The sequence below is a fragment of the Quercus robur genome, chromosome 4 (genome assembly GCF_932294415.1).
Source record: "Quercus robur chromosome 4, dhQueRobu3.1, whole genome shotgun sequence".
Classification (NCBI taxonomy): domain Eukaryota; kingdom Viridiplantae; phylum Streptophyta; class Magnoliopsida; order Fagales; family Fagaceae; genus Quercus; species Quercus robur.
Genome location: NC_065537.1, coordinates 28,025,911 through 28,052,606, shown reverse-complemented (window position 1 = coordinate 28,052,606; position 26,696 = coordinate 28,025,911). Strand labels below are relative to the sequence as shown.

The 26,696-nt window shown below is 34.7% G+C and overlaps 2 protein-coding genes and 1 long non-coding RNA gene across 3 annotated transcripts; all 3 read right to left on the bottom strand.

Moving 5' to 3' along the window:
• Positions 1-1,730: 1,730 nt before the first annotated feature.
• LOC126721683 (receptor-like protein 12) lies at positions 1,731-3,068 on the bottom strand. Its single transcript, XM_050424738.1, has one exon. The coding sequence runs from the start codon at positions 3,066-3,068 to the stop codon at positions 1,731-1,733; it is 1,338 nt and encodes a 445-aa protein (XP_050280695.1).
• Positions 3,069-8,695: 5,627 nt separating this feature from the next.
• Positions 8,696-9,757, bottom strand: LOC126721682 (receptor-like protein 6). The gene has a single exon (XM_050424737.1). The coding sequence runs from the start codon at positions 9,755-9,757 to the stop codon at positions 8,696-8,698; it is 1,062 nt and encodes a 353-aa protein (XP_050280694.1).
• Positions 9,758-22,206: 12,449 nt separating this feature from the next.
• LOC126721063 (uncharacterized) lies at positions 22,207-24,117 on the bottom strand. Its single transcript, XR_007653801.1, has 2 exons — positions 23,580-24,117; positions 22,207-22,512 (listed from the first exon to the last, which is right to left on the bottom strand). It is a non-coding gene; the product is annotated as an uncharacterized LOC126721063 (long non-coding RNA).
• Positions 24,118-26,696: the final 2,579 nt, after the last annotated feature.

The window sequence follows — 26,696 nt, the reverse complement described above, 5'->3', positions numbered from 1 at the left end:
ATTTTATTTATTGTAAAATTTTATTTTATTAATTTTTTTAAAAAAATTTTAAGTTTCTTAATAACTACTCTACTAATACTAGTGCTGTTAAGTGTTAGAGAATTCTCATCAGGTGTGTTAAATGCCAAATATTTGGCATTTGACACACCAAACACCAAAAAACCCCTTTCATGAGATGTTCCAAATGCCATAATTTTTACCACATACGAATAGTACCGTTCTGTCTTTGGAATGGTACGGATTGAAATGCTAGAAAAAAAAATAGTTATTTATTTATTTTCTCTTTCATCCTTTATTCATTTTCTAGTTTTCTGGGTTTCATTTTTCTAGGTTTTTGGGTTTTTTGGGTTTCATTTTTCTGGGTTTTCTGGGTTTCATTTTTCTAGGTTTTCTGGGTGGGATTGATTGTGATGGTGGTTGGGTTGTGTTGTTTTAGCCATTCACAATGGTAGGTCTTGGGTAATTTTTCAAATTGGGTTCATGGGTTTTAGGTTGTGATTGTTGTTGTATCATGGTGGTGTTTGGAATTTTTGCGATGGTGGTGAGTGTTTTTGTAAATGGATTTGTTTGAGGTATTTGGCTAGATTTGTTTGGTTTTGTTTTGAATTATGTTTTGGATTGTGAGCGGTGGTCGTGGTTGTTGGTTGGTGGCGGTGGGCAGTGGCTGTTGCCTGTTGGGGTGGTTGGTTTTTTTATTTTGTATTTTTATATATTGTTGGTTTTTTTAATGTTATTTTAATATTGAAATATATTATTTTAATGTATAGAGTTGAAGAATAGAAGATGTGATAAATGGGGAATTGTAAAATAATGTTGTAAAATAATAAAGTAGACTTTTGATGTGTTAAAATGACATTTTTTATAAGAGAGCTGATTAGAATGCTCTTTAAGTCCTAAACAGCTTTAGAATTCCAATGACAAGTGACAACATGAGAAGCCGAGTAGGATCCCAATGCTCAAAGGAAAAGTGGAAAATCCAATTCTAAGTACTAACACCGACAGGAAAAAACCTTTAATAGTTTTCCGCTTATTCCTCTAATTTCTTGTACGAATCGGGAAAACAAAACCAAAAATTTAAATAAATGAATAAAATCCCTATTTCATTTATGTTTTGAACAAGTCTTTGACCCTTAATTTTTTATTTTTTGTCTTTTTCTTTTTACGGTTCAGGAAAACCTATTCCTCATTCACAAGAACATAAGCCTAATAAACAACCAAAACAGAACCCAGAAAACATAATAAAAAATAAAAAATAACAATTGCAAAAAAACCATTTTATCATTGGATTAATATCCAATTTCTATTGATTAAAAAAAAAGGAACTAACATAGCAGCCTAAAGGAAGAGCTGCCAAATGTGAATGTTCAAAGCTCTCAAGTTTTAGCTGCCCAGCCACATATCGGGTTAGCGAAATGTTGGCATCGTCCCATCGATCTGCATCTGTTATGTCTTCCCATCTCTTTCTCTTTACTTAATATATCTGTTAGTGTTGATCTCTGTTCCACTAGAAAAGTTACGGATTTATTCAATCGACATAAATTTCTATACCCATACAATTTGCACATTCATTGAATTACATCATTTGCACTATAGTTTTGCTCTTATACGCTCTTGAGCCCCCTTCCCTTGAAAAGAAAAAATACACAAAAAAAAAAAAAAAAAAAAACTATGGTCAAGCCACATCATACACAAAGATTTCCGTCTATAAAGGGCATGTTCACTTGCAAAGTTCAGTTTCTACTTCCCCTTCTCTTGGCGCTTATTTCTCTTTGGTGTCGTCTATTTCCAAAATTCTTCATAAACCAATCATGTTTTCTGGTGGTCATTATGTGCCCAATAATCCCTCCAATTATTAGTCCACATCCATACCCTAGCAGGATTGCTTTCCAATTAAAATCAAACGGAGACTCTGATCCATGATCGTCCTCAAAAATTGAAGGGGGTGCTAAGGACTTGGAATCGCCACATTTCCTTGTTATTTGGTCTCCACAGAGTCCAAAATTTCCTTCAAATGAACTCATTTGAAATGTATTAAATTGTTTCCCTTGCGGTATAGGACCTGTGAGATTATTATAAGATACATTGAAAAATTCAAGGAAAATGAGGTCTGTAAATTGCTGTGGGATCTCTCCTGAGAGTTTGTTTCGAGAAAGATCTAAAGATTCTAATTGATGTAGATCCCCCAAGGATGATGGAATACGATCAGTGAGGAAGTTGTTGGAAAGGTTGAGCAAATGAAGCACCTTCAGATTCCCAATAACTTCTGGAATCTCTCCATCAAACTTGTTGCATGATAGATCAACCGCAGTGAAGAAGTCCAAAATCTTTGCATACACTGTTTTCACACCCTTGTTTGTTATTGTCATTGAGTAATCATAATTTTCATTCAATGCAAAACCCAATAGGGAGATGGTGGCAATTGCTTGCATGTACGTCAAGTGTTCCTCTGGGACATTTTTCATTGCAATCCAATTTTTGAAGTATCCAAGTGGCAATTTACCTCTAAAATTATTGTAAGAGAGGTCAAGAATACGCAACTTTTGGAACTCAAAATTGGTTGCAGGACTCCCCATATCACCATGAAATCTATTAGATCGCAAAATGAGAACCTTAAGCTCTGGAAGTTTTCCCAACCAATAAGGGAAAACATCATGGAGTCGATTGTTTCCAAGAATAAGAAACTCTAGCTTTGCACAATTGGCCAGTGATCTTGGTAGCCATCCTTCTAATTGATTCTCACTTAAGTCTAACATCTTTAAGCTGCTCTTTTTCGTGCATACCTGAGGAGTCATGCCGTGGAAGTTGTTGTTTCGGAGATTCAATATTGATAGGAAACTACTGAAGTTTCCCAGACAAGGAGGAAGAGTGCCACTCAAGTGGTTATGAGACAAGTCTGGGGCATATAGTGAATTTAGACTGCAGATCAAAGATGAAACTTTGCCATACAACATGTTGTTTGAGACTAGATAAATGAAGGTGGAGGGTGGTGGAATTGGGAGTGGTCCTTGCAGCAAGTTCGACTTAAGGTCAAGGATGCCTAAACGAGGCCATGGAAAAACATCATGCATTTGGTCAAAGCCAGTCAGGAAGTTGTGAGAAAAATTCACAAAGCCCAGATTTTCTTTACTTGTGTTCCACATCCATTTGGGCACAAGGCCATGAATATGATTGTAAGCTAGGTCTACAAACTCCAGCTCATCTTGTTCTCAAAGAAAATCTGGAAACTCGCTTAAGTTGCATGATGCCAGTCCTATATGCTTAAACTTTTGAACTGTAGTGTTGGGACTGGTTTTGGAGAGGAATGTTATGTAGTTTAGTGATAGGTGAAGTTTAGTTAATTTTTTGAGCTTTATCAAGATTGCAGCAACTCACATCAGAAAGATAGAAAAGAAATGAAGCAAAAGAAGAAAGCAGCGAAGAAATAATATTTCTGTCTAAACGACATTAGTGTAGTTTAGTTGTTGTAGTTTTGTATTTTCTGTATGTAAAACTACTTGTAGCTTTCCATGTATTTAAGTTGGAAGAGTCACACGTGGAATAACAGAATGACACACGTGCTGTAACTGATTTGGAATGTAACTATTTTGGGATTTTTCCAGGTCTTTGTTTTTGGTATTTAGACGCAGAGCTTGTATAGATTCATTTATCAAATTGAAATCAGAATCTTTCATTCTCTCTCTCGCATATCATTTCTCCATTTCTCCTTCAAAGTTTCTGTACTTTCTTATATGGTATCAGAGCTTGAGCCTTTATCAATGGCGTCAAACACAGAAACTTCCTCATCTACTTCTTCGCATCGCGAGCTTTCTCCAATGGAAGATCCTCACAGTCCATTCTTTTTGCATCATGGTGAATCTCCTGGTGCGATCCTCGTTGCTCCACACCTGACTAAGGATAATTATCCAACGTGGGATAGAGCAATGATAATGGCTTTAGATGCTAAGAGCAAACTTGGCTTTGTTGATGGTTCCATCACTGTTGCAATGGCGATTACACCGCTTGAGAAGCAAGCTTGGTCAAAATGCAACTCGGTGATCTCATCTTGGATCTTAAATTCTGTTTCACCTCACATCAAAGCTAGTGTTATTTACAGAGACACAGCTCGTGCAGTGTGGAATGCACTAAAGATCCGTTTCCAACAAGCAAATGGACCAAGAATCTCTCAGCTCCAGAAACAGATTTCCTCTATCATGCAAGGAGATTCTACAGTAACAACATTTTTCACTGATCTTCAAGCTACTTGGGATCAACTGTTGAATCTCAGGCCTTTGCCAAGCTGTTCATGTGGCAAATGCACTTGTGGAGTAAATGATAAGATTACGCAGCTTTATCATCAAGATTCAATAATGCAGTTTCTCAATCGATTGAGTGATTGTTATTCACAAGTCAAGACTCAAATCCTTATGATGGAGCCTGTTCCATCAATAGATAAGGCTTTCTCATTGGTAATTCAGGAAGAAAGGCAAAGGTTTTCAACCTTTAATGGTGCTCCTTCTATTGAATCAGCTGCACTTGCTGTTAAGAACCAAGTCTTCAATCAAGGTTCTCATTCAAACAACAGCAATGGTAGAAATTTCAAGGGTAATGCTACCAAAGGAAGACCTGTATGCAGCCACTGTGGAAAACTTGGTCACATTATGGAAAAATGCTATAAACTTGTTGGATTTCCTCCAAGCTACAAGCAAAATGGACGGGTGGCCAAGGCTAATCAGGTTATGGTAAATGATAACCAAGGACAATCTGAACTTGTGCAGCAGAATAATCCCTTTCCTTTCACTTCAGAGCAGTACCAACAGTTGCTCTCTCTACTGAATTCTCATGCATCTACCTCTGGTAATTCAAATGATGCCATAGCCACAGCCAATTCTGCCATTTCAGGTAATCTTTGTGACTCTTTTCATGATTCTTTCTGCCTAAGTATGCAACATTCCATTTTTGCAAATAATCCAGCTAGTAAAACAACTTTTGATAGACAAACTTAGGTCCTTGATACTGGGGCAACAGATCACATTGTTCATTCTGTCAATTTGTTCACTAAATCTGTCTCATCTTTTGTCCAATTACCTAATGGTGAAAGAGTTCTTGTCACACACATTGGCACCATTCAAGTGACAGCCAACCTTATACTTGAAAATGTATTATATGTTCCTGCCTTCACTTTCAATCTGATCTCTGTGAATCAATTGACAAAAATATTGTCATGTTGTTTCATTTTCTTGTCCAATTTGTGTTTTATACAGGACCTTTCTTGTTGGAAAACGATTGGAGTGGGTAAACTACATAACAACCTCTACTTGCTATCTACAACTCCTTGCAAATCTGATTCTGCAGCTTCTTCTATTTTGGATTCTGTTTTTGGTACTTTTGTCAATAACATTTCAAATGTTCCTGTCATAACCAAGCCATTTCTTTGGCACCTTAGACTAGGACATGCTTCAGATGCTAAACTTCATGCCTTACATGATTGTATTCCTGATGTAAGCAATGTTCATAGCAATAAAACTTGTACTCTTTGCCCCATTGCTAAACAGAAACGTTTTCCATTTCCTTTCTTTAATCATCTGTCTGCAACTCCTTTTGATCTTATTCACTGTGATGTATGGGGCCCTTTTGCTAAGTCCACTCATGATGGTTTTAGATATTTCCTTACCATTGTTGATGATGCCACTAGATCCACATGGGTGTACCTCATGAAAACCAAATCTGAAACCAGACCCTTGTTGATTTCATTTTTCAATATGATATTCACACAGTTTAGCACTAAAATCAAGGCTATTAGGACTGATAATGCTCAGGAATTCACTCTAAAAGAATTTTATGCTAAGCATGGCATTTTGCATTAGCATTCTTGTGTAGCCACTCCACAACAAAATTCAGTTGTGGAGAGGAAACACCAACATATATTAAGCATTGCAAGGGCCTTAAAATTTCAGTCCAATATGCCTCTTACCTTTTGGGGTGAATGTGTCTTAACTGCTGTGTATATTATAAATAGGCTGCCTTCTTCTACTCTTGGCAACAAAACTCCTTTTGAGAAACTATACAACACAACCCTTTCCTATGATCATCTAAAGGTGTTTGGATGCCTTTGTTTTGCATCTACTTTGTCTCACAATAGGTCAAAATTTGATCCTAGATCCTTACCATGTGTTTTTCTGGGTTATCCTTATGGGGTTAAAGGTTTCAAGGTGCTTGATCTGGCAACCAAGAAAATTTTTGTCTCTAGGGATGTTCTTTTCCATGAGACTGTTTTTCCCTTTATCTCTTCCACATACTCTTCTTCCCCTCATTCCACAATCACCTTACCTCACATTTTTCCTTCCCCAGACCCTTACCTTGACCCTTTACCTTTTGTTGCCACTCCTATTGTTGATTCACATACCCCACCAGCTCCCATTACAGATTCTACATCTGTTTTATCCAATCCTATCTCACCTTCCCCTACTTCACCCTTTACCATTCCAGATACTACCTCTGCCCCTTCCTTTGATTCTGTTCTTCCTCCTTCTGTAGACCCCATACCTGATCCTATATCTCATTCTATTCCTGCTTCAGTCCCTACTTCTATTCCTGATTCCATTCCACCCTTAAGGAAGTCTACAAGAATCAGTAAAGCTCCTGCTTATTTGCAAGATTTTAAATGCAGTACTGTTGTTCATGCTAAGTTTGATCACTCCAATTCAACCATCAAGTCTGGTTCCAGCTCCTCTATGTTAGGTATTAAGTATCCTCTCTCTGATTATATCAATCCTTCTGGTCTTTCACCTTCATATGCCCATTTTTGTTCCTTAATCACTGCTATTTCTGAGCCAAAATCCTATTCTGAGGCTATCAAGGATCCTAAGTGGCAGAATGCTATGGCTGATGAGATTGCAGCCTTGGAATCCAACCAAACTTGGTCTCTTACTTCTCTCCCCTCTCACAAAAAGGCCATTGGGTGCAAATGGGTATATAGAATCAAATATAAGGCTGATGGTACAGTAAAGAGGTACAAGGCCAGACTTGTGGCCAAAGGGTTCACTCAGCAGGAGGGTTTAGACTTCACTGACACTTTCTCTCCTGTGGCAAAGATGACTTCAGTGAAGACTATCCTTGCTATTGCTGCTGTGAAGGGCTGGCACCTTGTTCAACTTGATGTGAACAATGCTTTCCTTCATGGTGATCTCCATGAGGAAGTTTATATGCATATGCCTCCAGGCTTTCACAGCAAGGGGGAGCATTTGGTGTGCAAGCTAAATAAGTCATTGTATGAACTTAAGCAGGCTTCAAGACAATGGTACTCAAAATTCTTAGCTACCATTTTGAAATGTGGTTTCAAACAATCTAAGTCAAATTACTCTCTATTCACCAAGAAGTTTAATCAGTCTTTTATAGCTCTCTTGGTGTATGTTGATGACATCCTTATTGCCAGCAATGATGCTCATGCTATTGAAGAACTTAAGGTGTTTTTGGATCAAGAATTCAAGTTGAAAGACCTTGGAAACCTGAAATTTTTCCTTGGTCTTGAAGTGGCCAGATCAGAACAAGGCATTTGTTTATGCCAAAGGAAATACACCTTGGAGATACTTAAAGATGCTGGGATGTCAGGCTGCAAACCAAGAAAGGTTCCTATGGAACAAAATTTGAAGTTAAGCAAGTTTTGTGGGGAGTTACTGCCTGATCCTAGTGTTTACAGAAGGCTAGTAGGGAGATTGTTGTATCTCACCATAACTAGACCAGACATTGCTTACTCAGTACAAAAATTGAGCCAATTTATGTCCAAGCCACGCAAACCTCATCTGGATGCAGCTTATAAAGTGCTGCAATATCTTAAAGGAACTCCTGGTTAGGGCATCATTTTCTCATCCAAATCAGATTTACATTTAAAGGCATACACATATGCAGACTGGGCTTCATGCATTGACACTAGAAGATCTACTACTGGATTTTGTATTTTCTTAGGTGATTCACTCATTTCATGGAAGACCAAAAAGCAATCTATAGTCTCTCGTTCCTCTGTTGAGGCAGAATATAGAGCCATGGCAATCACTACATGTGAAATAACTTGGCTTCTGGCTTTGCTAAAGGATTTGGAGGTTTTTCATCCTAAACCTGCTATGCTTTTCTGTGACAATCAAGCAGCCATATACATAGGTGAGAATCCTGTGTTTCATGAAAGAACCAAGCACATAGAAATAGATTGCCACTTGGTTCGGGACAAAGTTGAAGATAAGGTCATTCGTTTGTTTTTTACTCCCACTCATTCTCAGCTAGCTGATCTCCTCACAAAGGCTCTTAGTGGCCAGCAGTTGCAAGCATTACTATCCAAGATGTGTATTGTGGATATCCATAATCCCAATTCTCATCTTGAGGGGGAGTATCAAGATTGCAGCAGCTCACATCAGAAAGATAGAAAAGAAATGAAGCAAAAGAAGAAAGCAGCGAAGAAATAATATTTCTGTCTAAACGACATTAGTGTAGTTTAGTTGTTGTAGTTTTGTATTTTCTGTATGTAAAACTACTTGTAGCTTTCCATGTATTTAAGTTGGAAGAGTCTCACACGTGGAATAACAGAATGACACACGTGCTGTAACTGATTTGGGATGTAACTGTTTTGGGATTTTTCCAGGTCTCTGTTTTTGGTATTTAGACGCAGAGCTTGTATAGATTCATTTATCAAATTGAAATCAGAATTTTTCATTCTCTCTCTCGCATATCATTTCTCCATTTCTCCTTCAAAGTTTCTGTACTTTCTTATAAGCTTAGCAAACATGTCCAGCTCCACTGTTCCGCTCAAATGATTTCGGAAAAGGTGAAGAAATTCAAGATTTTTGAGTTGAATGACTGAGCTTGGAATAGGACCATGCAGCTTATTAAATGAAAGGTCTAGATGGATCAATTGGGTAAGGTTCATAAGCCAAGATGGGATTTGACCAGTTAATTGATTGGATGAAAGGCGTAAAAAACCAAGCTGGGTCAAGTTGGCAAGATAAGGAATCTGACTATTTAAATTGAAGTTGCAAATGATCAAATACTTGAGTTTGTTCAACTCACCAAACCTAGGAAAGTTACTGCCACTGAAATTGTTTTGACAAAGTGACAAGTAAGTCAATTGGGAAAGGTTTTCCAATGAAGAAGGGACCTGGCCTCTAAAACTGTTGTTTGTAAGATCGAGAACCTTAAGATGGCTAATGCTACCAAGTGAAAATGGAAGAAGCCCAGAGAAATTGCAGCTCCAGATTTCCAATTCATTCAGGGAATTGAGGTTTCCAATTGAAGTTGGTAACTCGCCAGAGAAACTCGTCTCTCCGAGATGTATAGCTTCAAGGGTGCTGTTCCGTTCGAAGTTGGGCAAATGGCCTGTGAGATACTCGTTGCCCTGCACAGAAAGAAACTTCAGATTTGGTAGCTGGAAAATGCCTGGTGGGAATTCACCAAGCAATCCACAATCATCAAGATGGAGAGAGGTCAAAGAAGATAAATTGTTTAAGACTGAGGGAACTGTGGATGACATGTCAACATAACTGAGATGAAGTTTTTCAATGCGGGTTAAGTTTGGAAGTAGGCTGCTGAAATTGGGACTTGTGAGTTTCAACAACCTTTGGTAAGATGAATCAATATTGAAAGATAGATCAAGAGAAACCAGATTGGACAGTCCAGAAATTTGTGATGGAATTTGGCCAGAAAATGATGAATTGGAGAGGTTAAGATGTTTTAGCATGGAAAGATTGGCCAATCCGACTGGGATATTTGAATTGTTGAAGTCATTAAAGGCCATATTAAGGTTTTGGAGGTGAACAAGGCTGAAGAGGCTGCTATTGGTGTTGATAGAACCATAAAGACAGCTACTACTGAGGTCGAGGCCGATGACATGACCACTGTCCTTATCACACTCTATCCCATCCCATGAGCAGCAATCCCCGCCACTAACTCAATCAAGCTTCCATGATGCAACCTTTGGGAAAGAATAAGGATCATGAGATGCACAGTTGTTAACGACAATGCTTTCCTTAAACTGCAACAACGCTGACCTCTCAACTTCATTGCAGAGTGACTGCGTAGAAGAAAAGGTGTCGGCAACTACTATGATATCATGTAAAGATTGTATAAAGAGGAAGCCCACCAACCCAAACAGATACAACAATAATTCCATACTGTTAATAAAGTTTAATTTTTAGGAATGATGAAAAACTGGTTAGTATTTATAGACTCGTGGGGTTTTTTTTTTTTTTTTTTTTTTTTTCCTCCTAGTTTTTGCTTTTTGTTTACTCAATAGTGGAAGAAGTCAGGGACGCAGTTATAACTTTAGGTTCAGGGGCCAACGTTAGGTTCCTCCATTTGCTATTTTACAATCTAAGCTACCCAAAAGCCACTACATTCCGGTTTGTAAATTTAAAAAAAATTGATGCAACTTTACTATTCATAGGTTGTAAAAAATATATATATTATTTTAATGTGTGGTTGTGTGTGAAAAGAAAAAGTGAGTGGGGGAAAAAGAAATAATAATACCTTTTATTATTTTATTAAGCAATTTATATTATTCTATTAGGTTGTATGTAAAAATAAAAACTGGGATGTAAAGTGAGTTGTAAAATAAGTTAATAAAATAGATAAAATAGAGTTTGATGATGCAAAATAGATTATTTTTTGCATCCCCGGTTCAAGGGGCCAACGTTACACAGTGGTGGAACCAAATTTTTTTCCGAAGGGGCCAAATTAAATATTAAAATAAAAGCTTAAATAAAAAAAGCTTTCAAATGATAAAATTTCTAATTAACAAGATATTCTTGTATCATATTAATCAATATTTATCATCGTAATTTTCATTGAGGAAGCAATATTGATTTATATTGGTCCATCAAATTGCATTTATTTATTTTGTTATTGAAGTGAAACTAATTAAATTCATTATTATATTAATTTAAAATTTTTTTGTCCTAAAATTTATAGCAACTTTGACATTTTTTAACAAAAGATATGAATGGTATCAAAAACATATGAGAGAGTCTAAAAACACACCAAATTTTTTTTTCACATTCCCTAATAATGTGGGAGATTGTTAGTGGTTGGTGGTAAAGTGATGTCAACAGTGAGTTCAGATAAGAATCATTACAAGCTTGTCAACTCAACTATTGGAACAAATGTCGTGAAAGTTTAGTGTTTGTAGTATTACTCAAAACATATACACAACTTAATCAACAAAATAGTCACACATATTAAATTATATAAAATAATACGTAGAGGTTCACATGGGTCCATAATTCTACCATTCACAAGTCGCCATGTTAAGAAGTTGTGACAAAGTTATGGAAATAACTGTGGTAGTAGAATTATGCAGCTGTAAAGCACATTGTTGACATAGGTATCAAAATTTTTTTATTTTTTCTTATTTTTTATTTTTTCTTATTTTTTATTTTTTTTACATTTCTAACATACACAATCAATCACTTGAACAATGCTATGATTACAACTTTTTACACAACTTTTGTCATAACTCGTCGCATGGTAAGTTGTGAGTGGTGAAGAAAAAATAGTGAGTTTACATTTCCACTACTCACAACTCGTCACATGGCAAACAGTGTAAAAAGTTGTGGTTTTAACATTTTTCCAGTTACTTAATTTACTTCTCAACTCAAGCATAACAAAGAATGAGAGAGATAGAGAGCCAAACAACTAGTGAGAGAAAAATACAAAGCTGAGGGTGCTGATAAGGATATTTACAAATAGATTTATGATTTTATTAGTACTAAGACAAGTATTTTAGAAAATTAGGGGGATCATGGCGGTCCCACCCCATAGCTCCGTCCTTACAAGAGTTGAACTATAAGACTCTTTGCAAACTTGTAGAATTTTTACAGTAATATTGCCTATACTATTGATATGGCGTTGTAATATATGGTGTCGTAAGATTGATATGTGTTGTAATATACGATACATTTAGGAGTACCATCTAAGTCCTATTGTATTGAAGTATATCTCGTGATATAACCATGTAGTTATTTTGAGCTTTATAACGTGAATATAGGCCAATCATGTTATAATAATCTATATTAAGAAAATATGTTATATGTAGTATAACTTGTTCATTCTCGCTTAAAAGTTACTATGACTCTTTTTAGAAGAGTTTGTGATGTACTTTTTTTTCTTTTAATATTATATTTTTATACGTACTTGATTATATTTAATGATACATAATTAAAATAATAAAGATATATAATAGACATTTGGGATTTTATACTACAGGATGTAAGCCAAAACGTTGAACAAATTTAGTCTGTTGTGTTATTTCTCCATCTCGGTTTTAATCTTTGTTTAATATTTCTCTTTCATCTTCTCTTTTATAGATAATAATCATAATATAGAATTTCAAATTATATGGTTTGCTATATAATGATTGCGTTTTATTTTAGGCCAAGACACCAACTCATTTTTAGAATACTCTTTATTTGATAACAGAAAATTTTACGAGTTTTTTTTATTTTTTATTTATTTTTTTATTATTTTTTTATTTTTTTAAGAAACAAGCATGCACCCACGTATGCACAATAAAGTGGAAATGAGTTTTAATATGAAAGCACACCACAAACTCTATTCAAAATATCACATAATTATGATAATAGTTTATTTTCAATGATTAGTATTATACAAAACAAAAAGCATCCAAATTTCAAAGTCAAATTAAGAGAGAGTATTAATAGACAAAATCCAAAGTCTCATGTATTAATATCACACTAACATTAATGTTATAGATACAAAATTTTTACAAATTTACCACATACAATTACTACATAGGATTTATTGTCACATAATTTTTTATTTTTTATTTTTTATACAAGATAGATGTTCTACTTCTCTTTTCTAGAGACTAGAACTCCGGCCCTTGTCCCCACATCCCACAAGCAATTATACTTGTGGAGTGACCACCTCACCAAAGATGCACGGTGGTTTTGTCACATAAAATTTATTATGAAAATGTTGAGAAAATGTTGTAAATGTAACATTTCTCTTATACAATTATATCACTTCTGGTTTAGATATAATATTGATACAACTTCTACGAACATTTTGTCTTTCTCAATATTAATGAAAAACATTGTGAAATTTTTTTATATTTCTAGACCTCTGTATCACAGTGCATGCAGGGGCAGAGCTACATTGCTCCCCCCAAAATTTTTTTTTCTCCTACAACTATACTAGTAATAGGATATAGTCCTCCCAAAAAATTAGAACTGGCCCCCCAATTATTTTTATGATTTCTAGTTAGTCCAATGGATTTTTAGTTGGCCTACTCAATTGTTCAAAACTTTATTATTTGTCCACCCCAATTATTTCTAAGATTTATAGTTAGTCCAAAAGATAATGACTAATAGTTGATCTTCATCATTGTCCAAAAATTTTATAATTAATCCAATGGATAATAACTCACTCTCTAGCATCATTGACAACCCATTTCCCAACATAATTACAATTTTTTTTCATCTTTAGGTACCTACGGAGCTTTGTTGTAGCTTCTAGTGCCAGCCCATTGCCCCATTTTCTTTCTTCTCAACACAAAAACTCCTATCTCAACCAAAATTATTAATCCATTTTTTTTCCTGGTGCAACATCACCTTCTTGACTCTTTAAAGAAGTGAATATGCAAGTGCATTTTCTTCTCTCTTTTATCCATTATCATTGTTATTTTACCATTAGTATTATTTTTGTTTCTTTCTTCGGCCACTATGTGTGTGTTGATATGCATAAGGGTATTTAAGATTTTTTTGTTCACATTTTTGTATTGCTATCTTTATTCCATTAAAGATTGTTGGGCATAATTTTGATGTGAAATGTTCTTTTATTGGATTTTTTTTTTTTTTTTTTTTTTTTTTTTGTATTTGTCTATAATAAACTAATACTTAACTTTCATTGACTAAGTATTAAACGAAACTTTAGTTATACCTGGTCTCTCGGACCACATGTTTTGTGTAAATTAACACTTAAATTTCTTTTAGTAAGTGTTAAACATAACCTTAGTTACGCTTGGCCTCTCGGACCACATGCTTTAGGTTAATTAATACTTAGGTTCCTTTTACTAAGTATTAAACAGAACCTTGATTATTCCTAGTCTCTCGAACCACATGCTTTGGGTAAATTAATACTTAACTTTCTTTGACTAAGTATTAAACAGAACTTTAGTTATGCCAGGTCTCTCAAACCACATGCTTTGGGTAAATTAATACTTCAGTTCATTTTACTAAGTGTTAAACAGAACCTTAGTTATACCTGGTCTCTCGGACTACATGCTTTGGGTAAATTAATACTTCAATTCATTTTACTAAATGTTAAACAGAACCTTGGTTAAGTCTAGTCTCACGGACCACATGCTTTGGGTAAATTAATACTTCAGTTCATTTTACTAAGTCTTAAAAAGAACTTTCGTTATGCTTACTCTTGCGGACCATATGCTTTGGGTAAGTTAATACTTCAGTTCTTTTTACTAAGTATTAAACAGAAATTTAGTTACGCCTGATCTCTCGAACCACATGCTAAATAGATCCTTAGTTATGCCTAGTCTCCAGGATCACATGCTTTAAGTAAATTAATACTTTAGTTCATTTTACTAAGTGTTAAACAGAAACTTAGTTATGCATGGTCTCTTGGATCACATGCTCTGAGTAAATTAATACTTCAGTTCACTTTAATAAGTGTTAAACAGAACCTCAGTTATGCCTGGTCTCTTGGACCCCATGCTTTGGGTAAATTAATACTTCAGTTCATTTTAATAAGTGTTAAACAGAACCTCAGTTATGTCTGGTCTCTCGGACCACTTCCTTTGGGTAAATTAATAATGCAGGTCATTTTACTAAGTATTAAACAGAACCTTGGTTATGCTTGCTTTCTCGGACCATATGATTTGCGTAAATTAATACTTCAGTTCATTTTACTAAGGGATAAACAGAACTTTGCCTATGCCTGGTCTCTCGGACCACATGCTTTGGGTAAATTAATACTTCAGTTCATTTTACTAAGTATTGAACAGAACCTTGGTTAGGCCTTGTCTCTCAGACCACATGCTTTGGGTAAATTAATACTTCAGTTCATTTTACTAAATGTTAAGCAGAACTTTAGTTATGCCTGGTCTCTCAAACCACATGCCTTGGGTTAATTAATATTTAGGTTCTTTTTACTAAGTATTAAACAGAACCTTAGTTATGCCTAGTATTAAACAGAACCTTAGTTATGCCTTATCTGTCGGACCAGAAGTTGTAGGTAAATTAATATTTTAGTTAGTTTTACTAAGTATTAAACAGAACCTTAGTTATGCCATGTCTTTCGGACCACATGCTTTGTATAGATTAATACTTAAGTTCCTTTTACTAAGTGTTAAACAGAACCTTAGTTAAGCTTGGTCTCTCGGACCACATGCTTTGGGTTAATTAATACTTAGATTCATTTTACTAAGTGTTAAACAGAACCTTTGTTATGCTTGGTCCCTCGAACCACATGCTTTGGGTAAATTAATATTTATGTTTCTGTTACTAGGTATTAAACAGAACCTTTGTTGTGCCTTGTCTCTCGGACCGCGTGCTTTGGGTAAATTAATACTTCAGTTCATTTAACTAAGTGTTAAACAGAACCTTAGTTATGCCTAGCTTCTCGAACCACATGCTTTAGGAAAATTAATACTTTAGTTCGTTTTACTAAGTGCTGAATAGAACCTTAGCTATGCTCGGTCTCTCGGACCACATGCTTTGGGTAAATTAATACTTCAGTTCCTTTTACTAAGTGCTGAATATAACCTTAGCAATGCCTGGTCTCTCGGACCACATGCTTTGGGTAAATTAATACTTCAGGTCATTTTACTAAGTGTTAAACAGAACCTGGGTTATGCTTGGTTTCTCGGACCACATGTTTTGGGTAAATTAATACAACAGTTCATTTTATTAAGTGTTAAATAGAACCTTAGTTATGCCTGGTCAATTGGACCACATGCTTTGGATAAATTAATACCTCAGTTCATTTTACTAAGTGTTAAATAGAACCTTAGTTATGTCTGGTCTCTCGGACCATATGCTTTGGGGAAATTAATACTTCAGTTCCTTTTACTAAGTGCTGAATTGAACCTTAGTTATGCTTGGTCTCTCGGACCACATTCTTTGGGTAAATTAATATTTCAAATCATTTTACTAAGTATTAAACAAAACCTTGGTTATGCGTGGTTTCTCGGACCATATGACTTAGGTAAATTAATACTTCAGTTCATTTTACTAAGAGTTCAACAGAACTTTGGTTATGACTGGTCTTTCGGACCACATGCTTTGAGTAAATTAATACTTCAGTTCCTTTACTAAGTATTAAACAGAACCTTGGTTGGGCCTTTTCTCTCGGATCACATGCTTTGGGTAAATTAGTACATCAGTTCATTTTACTAAATGTTAAGCAGAACTTTAGTTATGCCTGGTCTCTTAGACCGCATGCTTTAGGTTAATTAATATTTAGGTTCTTTTTACTAATTATTAAACAGAACCTTAGTTAAGCCTTGTCTATCGGACCAGAAGTTTTAGGTAAATTAAAACTTCACTTCCTTTTACTAAGTATTAAACAGAACCTTGGTTATGCCTTGACTCTCAGACCACATCCTTTGTATAAATTAATACTTAAGTTCCTTTTACTAAGTGTTAAACAGAATCTTAGTTATGCTTGGTCTCTCGGACCACATGCTTTAGGATAATTAATACTTAGATTCCTTTTACTAAGTATTAAATAGAACCTTAGTTATGCTTGGTCCCTCGAACCACAAGCTTTGGGTAAATTAATACTATAGTTTCTTTTACTATGTATTGAACAGAACCTTTGTTGTGCCTTGTCTCTCGGACTTCGTGCTTTGGGTAAATTAATACTTTAGTTCATTTTACTAAGTGTTAAACAGAATCTTAGTTATGCCTGGCTTCTCGAACCACATGCTTTGGGTAAATTAATACTTCGGTTCCTTTCACTAAGTATTGAACAGAATCGTAGTTATGCCTGCTCTCTCGTACCACATGCTTGGGGTAAATTAATACTTCAGTTCATTTAACTAAATTTTAAACAGAACCTTAGTTATGCTAGGTCTCTCAAACCACATGCTTTGGGTAAATTAACACTTAAGTTTCTCTTAGTAATTGTTAAACATAACCTTAGTTATACTTTGTCTCTCGGACCACATGCTTTAGGCTAATTAATACTAAGGTTCCTTTTACTAAGTATGAAACAGAACCTTAGTTATTCCTAGTCTCTCGTACCACATGCTTTGGGTAAATAAATACTTAAGTTTCTTTGACTAAGTATTAAACAGAACTTTAGTTATGCCATGTCTCTCGGATTACATGCTTTGGGTAAATTAATACTTAAGTTCATTTTACTAAGTGTTAAACAGAATCTTAGTTACGCCAGGTCTCTCGGACCATATGCTTTGCGTAAATTAGTACTTTAGTTCCTTTTACTAAGTGTTAAACAGAACCTTAGTTATACCTGGTCTCTTGGACCACATGATTTGGGTAAATTAATGCTTCAATTCATTTTACTAAGTGCTAAACAGAACCTTGGTTATGCCTGGTCTCACAGTACACATGCTTTGGGTAAATTAATACTACAGTTCATTTTACTAAGTGTTAAAAAGAACTTTGGTTATGCCTAGTCTCTCAAACCATATGCTTTGGGTAAATTAATACATCAGTTCTTTTTACTAAGTATTAAACAGAATTTTAGTTATGCCTGGTCTCTCGAACCAAATGCAAAATAGATCCTTAGCTATCCCTAGTCTCTTGGATCACATGCTTTAGGTAGATTAATACTTTAGTTCATTTTACTAAGTGTTAAACAGAATCTTAGTTATGCATGGTCTCCCGAATCACACGCTTTGGGTAAATTAATACTTTAGTTCATTTTAATAAGTGTTAAAAAGAACCTTAGTTATGTCTGGTCTCTCGGACCATATGCTTTGTGGAAATTAATACTTCAATTCCTTTTACTAAGTGCTGAATAGAACCTTAGTTATATTTGATCTCTCGGATCACTTACTTTGGATAAATTAATAATTCAGGTCATTTTACTTACTATTAAACAGAACCTCGGTTATGCTTGGTTTCTCGAACCATATGATTTGGGTAAATAAATACTTCAGTTCATTTTACTAAGGGTTAAACAGAACTTTGGTGATGCCTACTCTCTCGGACCACATGCTTTGGGTAAATTAATACTTCAGTTCCTTTTACTAAGTCTTAAACAGAACCTTGGTTAGGCCTTGTCTCCCGAACCACATGCTTTGGGTAAATTAATACTTCAGTTAATTTTACTAAATGTTAAGCAGAACTATAGTTATGCCTGGTCTCTTAGACTACATGCATTGGGTTAATTAATATTTGGGTTCTTTTTACTAAGTATTAAACAAAACCTTAGTTATGCCTTGTCTGTCATACCAGAAGTTTTAGGTAAATTAATACTTCAGATCCTTTTACTAAGTATTAAACAGAACCTTAGTTATGCCTTGTCTCTCGGACCACATGCTTTGTATAAATTAATACTTAAGTTCCTTTTACTAAGTATTAAACAAAACCTTAGTTATGCTTGGTCCCTCCAACCACATGCTTTGGGTAAATTAATACTTATGTTTCTTTTTCTAAGTATTAAACAGAACCTTTGTTAAGTCTTGTCTCTTGGACCACGTGCTTTTGGTAAATTAATACTTCAGTTCATTTTACTATGTGTTAAACAGAACCTCAGTTATACCTGGTCACTTGGACCACATGCTTTGGGAAAATTAATACCTTAGTTCATTTTACTAAGTGTTAAATAGAACCTTCGTTATGTCTGTTCTCTCGGACCATATGCTTTGAGGAAATTAATACTTCAGTTCCTTTTACTAAGTGCTGAATAGAACCTTATTTATGCTTGGTCTATTGGACCACATGCTTTGGGTAAATTAATACTTCAGGTCATTTTACTAAGTATTAAACAGAACCTTGGTTATGCTTGGTTTCTCGGACCATACGATTTCGGTAAATTAATACTTCAGTTCATTTTACTAAGGGTTAAACAGAACTTTGCTTATGCCTGGTCTCTCGAACCACATGCTTTGGGTAAATTAATACTTCAGTTCCTTTTACTAAGTATTAAACAGAACCTTGGTTACGCCTTGTCTCTCGGACCACATGCTTTGGGTAAATTAATACTTCAGTTCTTTTTACTAAATGTTAAGGAAAACTTTAGTTATGCCCAGTCTCTCAAACCATTTGCTTTGGGTTAATTAATATTTAGGTTCTTTTTACTAAGTATTAAACAGAACCTTGGCTATGCCTTGTCTCTCAAACCAGAAATTTTAGGTAAATGAATACTTCAATTCCTTTTACTAAGTATTAAACAGTACCTTAGTTATGCCTTGTCTCTCAGATCACATACTTTGTATGAATTAATACTTAAGTTCCTTTTACTAAGTATTAAACAGAACCTTAGTTATGCTTGGTCTCTCGGACCACATGCTTTGGGTTAATTAATACTTAGATTCCTTTTACTAAGTATTAAACAGAACCTTAGTTATGCTTGGTCTTTCGAACCACATGCTTTTTTTTAAATTAATTGTTAAGTTTCTTTTACTATGTATTAAATAGAACCTTTGTTATGCCTTCTCTCTCGGACCTCGTGCTTTGGGTAAATTAATACTTCAGTTCATTTTACTAAATGTTAAACAGAACCATAGTTATGCCTGGCTTCTCGAACCACATGCTTGGGTTAAATTAATACTACAATTCATTTAACTAAATGTTAAACAAAACCTTAGTCATGCCTGGTACATCGAACCGTAAGCTTTAGGTAAATTAATACTTCAGTTCCTTTTACTAAGTGTTAAACAGAACCTTAGTTATGCTTGGTCCCACGGACCACATGCTTTGGGTTACTTAATACTTAAATTCCTTTTACTAATTCTTAAATAGAACCTTTGTTATGCTTGGTCTCTCGAACCACATGCTTTGAGTAAATTAATACTTAAGTTTCTTTTACTAAGTATTAAACAGAACCTTGGTTGTGTCTTGTCTTACGGATCACATGCTTTTGGTAAATTAATACTTTAGTTCATTTTACTAAGTTTTAAATGGAACCTTTGTTATGCCTGGCTTCTCAAACCACATGTTCTGAGTAAATTAATGTTTCAGTTGCTTTTACTAAGTATTAAATAGAATCTTAGTTATGCCTGCTCTCTCGGACCACATGCTTGGGGTAAATTAATACTTCAGTTGTTTTAACTAAGTGTTAAACAGAGCCTTAGTTATGCTAGGTCTCTCAAACCATGTGCTTTGGCTTAATTAATACTTAGGTTCTTTTTACTAAGTATTAAACAAAACCTTAGTTATGCATAGTCTCTCAAACCACATGCTTTGTGTAAATTAACACTTGAGTTTCTTTTAGTAAGTGTTAAACATAACCTTAGTTATGCTTGGTCTCTCGGAACACATGCTTTCGGTTAATTAATACTTAGGTTCCTTTTACTAAGTATTAAACAGTACCTTAGTTATTCCTAGTCTCTCGAACCACATGCTTTTGGTAAATTAATACTTTAGTTCATTTTACTAAGTGTTAAACAGAACCTTAGTTACGCCTGGTCTCTTGGACCATATGTTTTACGTAAATTAATACTTCAGTTCCTTTTACTAAGTGTTAAACAGAACCTTAGTTATACCTGGTCTCTTGGACCACATGCTTAGGGTAAATTAATACTTCAATTCATTTTACTAAGTGTTAAACAGAACCTTGGTTATTCCTGGTCTCATGGACCACATGCTTTGCGTAAATTAATACTTCAGTTCTTTTTACTAAGTTTTAAAAAGAACTTTGGTTATGCCTGGTCTCTCGGACCATATTCTTTCATTAAATTAATACTTCAGTTCTTTTTACTAAGTATTAAACAGAACTTTAGTTATGCCTGGTCTTTCGAACCACATGCTGAATAGATCCTTAGGTATGCCTAGTCTCCTAGATCACTTGCTTTTGGTAAATTAATACTTTAGTTCATTTTACAAAGTGTTAAACAGAATCTTAGTTACGCCTGGTCTCTTGGACCATATGTTTTACATAAATTAATACTTCAGTTCCTTTTACTAAGTGTTAAACAGAACCTTAGTTATACCTGGTCTCTTGGACCACATGCTTTGGGTAAATTAATACTTCAATTCATTTTACTAAGTGTTAAACAGAACCTTGGTTATGCTTGGTCTCATGGACCACATGCTTTGCGTAAATTAATACTTCAGTTTTTTTTACTAAGTTTTAAAAGGAACTTTGGTTATGCCTGGTCTCTCGGACCAGATTCTTTCGTTAAATTAATACCTCAGTTCTTTTTACTAAGTATTAAACAGAACTTTAGTTATGCCTGGTCTTTCAAACCACATGCTGAATAGATCCTTAGGTATGCCTAGTCTCCTAGATCACATGCTTTAGGTAAATTAATACTTTAGTTCATTTTACTAAGTGTTAAACAGAATCTTAGTTACGCCTGGTCTCTTGGACCATATGTTTTACGTAAATTAATACTTCAGTTCCTTTTACTAAGTGTTAAACAGAACCTTAGTTATACCTGGTCTCTTGGACCACATGCTTTGGGTAAATTAATATTTCAATTCATTTTACTAAGTGTTAAACAGAACCTTGGTTATGCCTGGTCTCATGGACCACATGCTTTGCGTAAATTAATACTTCAGTTCTTTTTACTAAGTTTTAAAAAGAACTTTGGTTATGCCTGGTCTCTCGGACCATATTCTTTCGTTAAATTAATACTTCAGTTCTTTTTACTAAGTATTAAACAGAACTTTAGTTATGCCAGGTCTTTCGAACCACATGCTGAATAGATCCTTAGGTATGCCTATTCTCCTAGATCACATGCTTTAGGTAAATTAATACTTTAGTTCATTTTACTAAGTGTTAAACAGAATCTTAGTTATGCATGGTCTCTCATATCACACGCTTTGGGTAAATTAATACTTCAGTTCATTTTAATAAGAGTGTTAAATAGACCCTCAGTTATGCCTGGTCTCTTGGACCATATGCTTTGGGTAAATTAATACCTCAGTTCATTTTTCTAAGTGTTAAATAGAACCTTCGTTATGTCTGGTGTCACGCCTCGAACCCCGAAGGGTCCAAAGCATGAGAAAGACATCTCAAATACCTGTAAATATTTCCTTTTTGACAATTCAATCCACATAAATCCTATCAAGTGCCAACATCAAGAATTATCATAATAATCCCATAGAATATACTCACAGAGTAAGTCAGAGCTTTAAGCATTAATTGCAAGGACCATTGGCCACAAAAGAATAGAGGCCTGAATAAACAATTACATATCAACAGCTTGTCCCATCAGTGGGAATACAGTCATAACCACTATAATACACAAAAGAATGAGTCAAGCCTAGTCTAAGATGTACACCATCTAATATATCCATTCAAAAAGTTCGGCCTCCATTAGTAGTTAGTCTAACTACTATTAGCCACCCAAAAAGCTGTCTAAAAAGATTGTTGCTTGCTCTGAAAAGTTTATAAAATAAAGGAATGAGACAGAGCCCAGTAAGTAGCATATTTAATGGGGGTGGGGAAAATGCAAGTTTCATCTTCAATAATAATAATATGACAAGAATGATTAAATAATGAAACACAAAGTTTCTCAAAGTAAATACCTTGAAACTATATACTATAATCTGTGAGCACCAACAATATAATTTCCAAAGCCATAATATCTAACATAAGGTAACTTATCACAAATATACCACACTACCACATAAACCGGTCAGGGGATCCACCCATTCACAACTGGCATGACATTGTCCTCTTTAGTATGCAGACTCTTGGCCCCATGGACAGCAGCCTCACCCATACCCTCAAGGTTTTTCTCTCCCCCCATGGGCAGTAGAGAGAGCGCGTCAAATAGGACCTCTCTTGCATGTGGTCTTTTGGCCCCATGGACAGCAGCCTCACCCACACACAATCAAGGAACCTCTTCCCCCCATGGACAGCAAGGAAGAACGCGTCATCCAAAGTGAAAGGACACTGACCTAGATTTGATTCCATTGTCACAAAGACTACGGAAACGAAATCGGGTGATCACCGGGAAATCACACATGGCATGGTATCAAAACCACATAAAGCTCACAGGTATACATTTCCTTTCAAATACATAGTTTATAACCAGGTAGTTTCAGAAAAACCTTAAATAATCTAACTTCCACAAAGTTTGTAAGGTTTTCAACTTCATTCTTGTCAAAAGATTTTCTAACAATTTCCCACATAACAAGATGAGATAAGCATCTTTAAATTTTCTAATATACCATAAAATCTAAGATTTCCTTATCTAAGATTAAATAAAAGATGCTCATTTTTCCATATCAACAGTTCATGCATTCCCCAAATGCGATACCAAATATGATGCATTTTCATATATATAATCATATATATATATATATATATATATTAAGGTTACGACACAATAATTTTTAGGAAAATATAGTTTTCATAGGTAGTTTCCAAAAGTGTCTAACCCAAAAACAACATTTATGCAACATGATTATTTTTCAAAATTCCATTAAAAAGCTACTTACCTCGCAACCGCAAAATCCTAATTCTCCAAGCTCCAAGGAGATTAGCTAGAACCTAAACAATATCAAGTAAACCTATCACAATAAGCATAGAGCTTGAAATTGCATCTAGCCACAATTTAGGAATTGCCAAATAATCACTTAATTAGGCAAGCCTAGTATTTAACCTCATCAATAATAATATATTCTACTTCCAAAGTTTCTCAACAATTAGATTCACAAGGCATAAACTCCAATTTACAAATTTAACCCATTTAATATCATCTCCAACATTATGACTAGCTTCCATAAAATTTACACTACATCATTAAGAGACCCATGAAAGCAAAATCAATATATCCTCTAAGATAAGAAATTTAGAACTTCAACTAACTCTAAATAAACCCGATGGCAATGGAAAAATTAAATTTACCAACCATCACATGTTATAACTTAAAACCCCTAAATTTTCCACCATACATAAACCTTAAGTAGTCATCAATAGCACAAAGTATATACCCATTCATCAAATAATTCCACCAATACAAAACCCATACATAAAAACACATAAATATCACTTCCAATGCTCATAAATCACATGGGTATCCTTATTAAACCTTAGATAAAAATAACCTCAAGCAAAAGTGCAAAACCCAACAAAAAGATGAGAGATTTTTACCCTAAATAAAAGATGTGAAGGTGTTTATGGGTTCCCAAAAACTTTCTGGTGATCTTGTCGGAAAACGATGGTGGAAATGGTGGTGGTGGTGTGGAAGTGTCGGTGGAGAAGATGAGAGTAGAGAGGAGCGTATGAGAGAAAGAAAAAAAAAGAAAGAAAAGAAGTGAAGTGAAAGAGCCGGCCAAAGAGAGAAAATGGATAGTGTGAAAATGAGTGGTTGAGAATGATGGGTAGTGGGGTTAGGTGGGGCACGTGGGAACTAAAAAACATCTGACCTTAACCCCATTTTCTTTTTTTTTTTTTGTGTTGACTAGGTCATTACATTTGGTCTCTTGGACCATATGCTTTGGGAAAATTAATACTTCAGTTCCTTTTACTAAGTTATGAATAGAACCTTAGTTACGCCTGGTCTCTCGGACCACTTGCTTTGGGTAAATTAATAATTCAAGTCATTTTACTAAGTATTAAACAGAACCTTGTTTATGCTTGGTTTCCCAGACCATAAGATTTGGGTAAATTCACACTTCAGTTCATTTTACTAAGGGTTAAATAGAACTTTGGTTATGCTTGGTCTCTCGGACCACATGCTTTGGGTAAATTAATACTTCAGTTCCTTTTACTAAGTATTAAACAGAACCTTGGTTAGGCCTTGTCTCTCGGATCACATGCTTTGGGTAAATTAATACTTCAGTTCTTTTTGCTAAATGTTCAGCAGAACTTTAGTTATGCTAGGTCTCTTAGACCACATGCTTTGGTTTAATTAATATTTAGGTTCTTTTTACTAAATATTAAACAGAACCTTATTTATGCTTTATCTATCGGAACAGAAGTTTCAGGTAAATTAATACTTCAGTTCCTTTTACTAAGTATTAAACAGAACCATAGTTATGCCTTGTCACTCGGACCACATGCTTTGTATAAATTAATACTTCAGTTCCTTTTGCTAAGTTTTAAATAGAACCTTAGTTCTGCTTGGTCTCTCAAACCACATGCTTTGAGTTAATTAATACTTAGATTCCTTTTACTAAGTATTAAACAAAACCTTAGTTATGCTTGGTCCCTCAAACCACATGCTTTGGGTAAATTAATACTTAAGTTTCTTTTACTAAGTATTAAACAGAACCTTTGTTCTGCCTTGTCTCTCGGACCACGTGCTTTGAGTAAATTAATACTTCTGCTCATTTTACTAAGTGTTAAACAGAACCTTAATTATGTTTGGCTTCTCGAACCACACGCTTTGGGGAAATTAATACTTCAATTCATTTAACTAAATGTTAAACAAAACCTTAGTTATGACTGGTCCATCGAACCATAAGCTTTAGGTAAATTAATACTTCAGTTCCATTTACTAAGTATTAAACAGAACCTTAGTTATGCCTTGTCTCCCGGACCACATGCTTTGTCTAAATTGATACTTTTGTTCCTTTTACTAAGTGTTAAACACAACCTTAGTTATGCTTGGTCTCACGGACTACATGCTTTGGGTTAATTAATAATTAGGTTCCTTTTACTAATTCTCAAACAGAACCATTGTTATGCTTGGTCTCTTAAACCACATGCTTTGGGTAAATTAATACTTAGGTTCCTTTTACTAAGTATTAAACAGAACCTTAGTTATTCCTAGTCTCTTGGACCGCATGTTTTGGGTAAATTAATACATAACTTCATTTTACTAAGTGTTAAACAGAACCTTAGTTACGCCTGGTCTCTCGGACCATATACTTTGCGTAAATTAATACTTCTGCCCCTTTTACTAAGCGTTAAACATAACTTTATTTATACCTGGTCTCTCGGACCACATGCTTTTGGTAAATTAATACTTTAATTCATTTTACTAAGTGTTAAACAGAACCTTGGTTATGCCTGGTCTCACGGACCACATGCTTTGGGTAAATTAATACTTCAGTTCATTTTACTATGTATTAAACAGAACTTTCGTTATGCCTGGTCTCTCGAACCACATGCTAAATAGATCCTTAGTTGTGTCTAGTCTCCTGGATCACATGCTTTAGGTAAATTAATACTTTAGTTCATTCTACTAAGTGTTAAACAAAATCTTAGTTATGCATGGTCTCTCGGATCACATGCTTTGGGTAAATTAATACTTCAGTTCATTTGAATAAGTGTTAAACAGAACCTCAGTTATGCTTGGTCTCTTGGACCACGTGCTTTGTGTAAATTAATACCTCAATTAATTTTACTAAGTGTTAAATTGAAACTAAGTTATGTTTGGATTCTCGAACCATATGCTTTGGGGAAATTAATACTTCAGTTCCTTTACTAAGTGCTAAATAGAACCTTAGTTATGCCTGGTTTCTCGGACCACATGCTTTGGGTAAATTAATATTTCAGGTCATTTTACTAAGTGTTAAACAGAACCTTGGTTATGCTTGGTTTCTCGGACCATATGATTTGGGTAAATTAATATTTCAGTTCATTTTACTAAGTGTTAAACGGAACTT

Coding starts and splice junctions, on each gene's coding strand:
- LOC126721683 (XM_050424738.1), bottom strand. CDS start 3,068: ATGCATGATGTTTTTCCATGGCCTCGTTTAGGCATCCTTGACCTTAAG.
- LOC126721682 (XM_050424737.1), bottom strand. CDS start 9,757: ATGGCCTTTAATGACTTCAACAATTCAAATATCCCAGTCGGATTGGCC.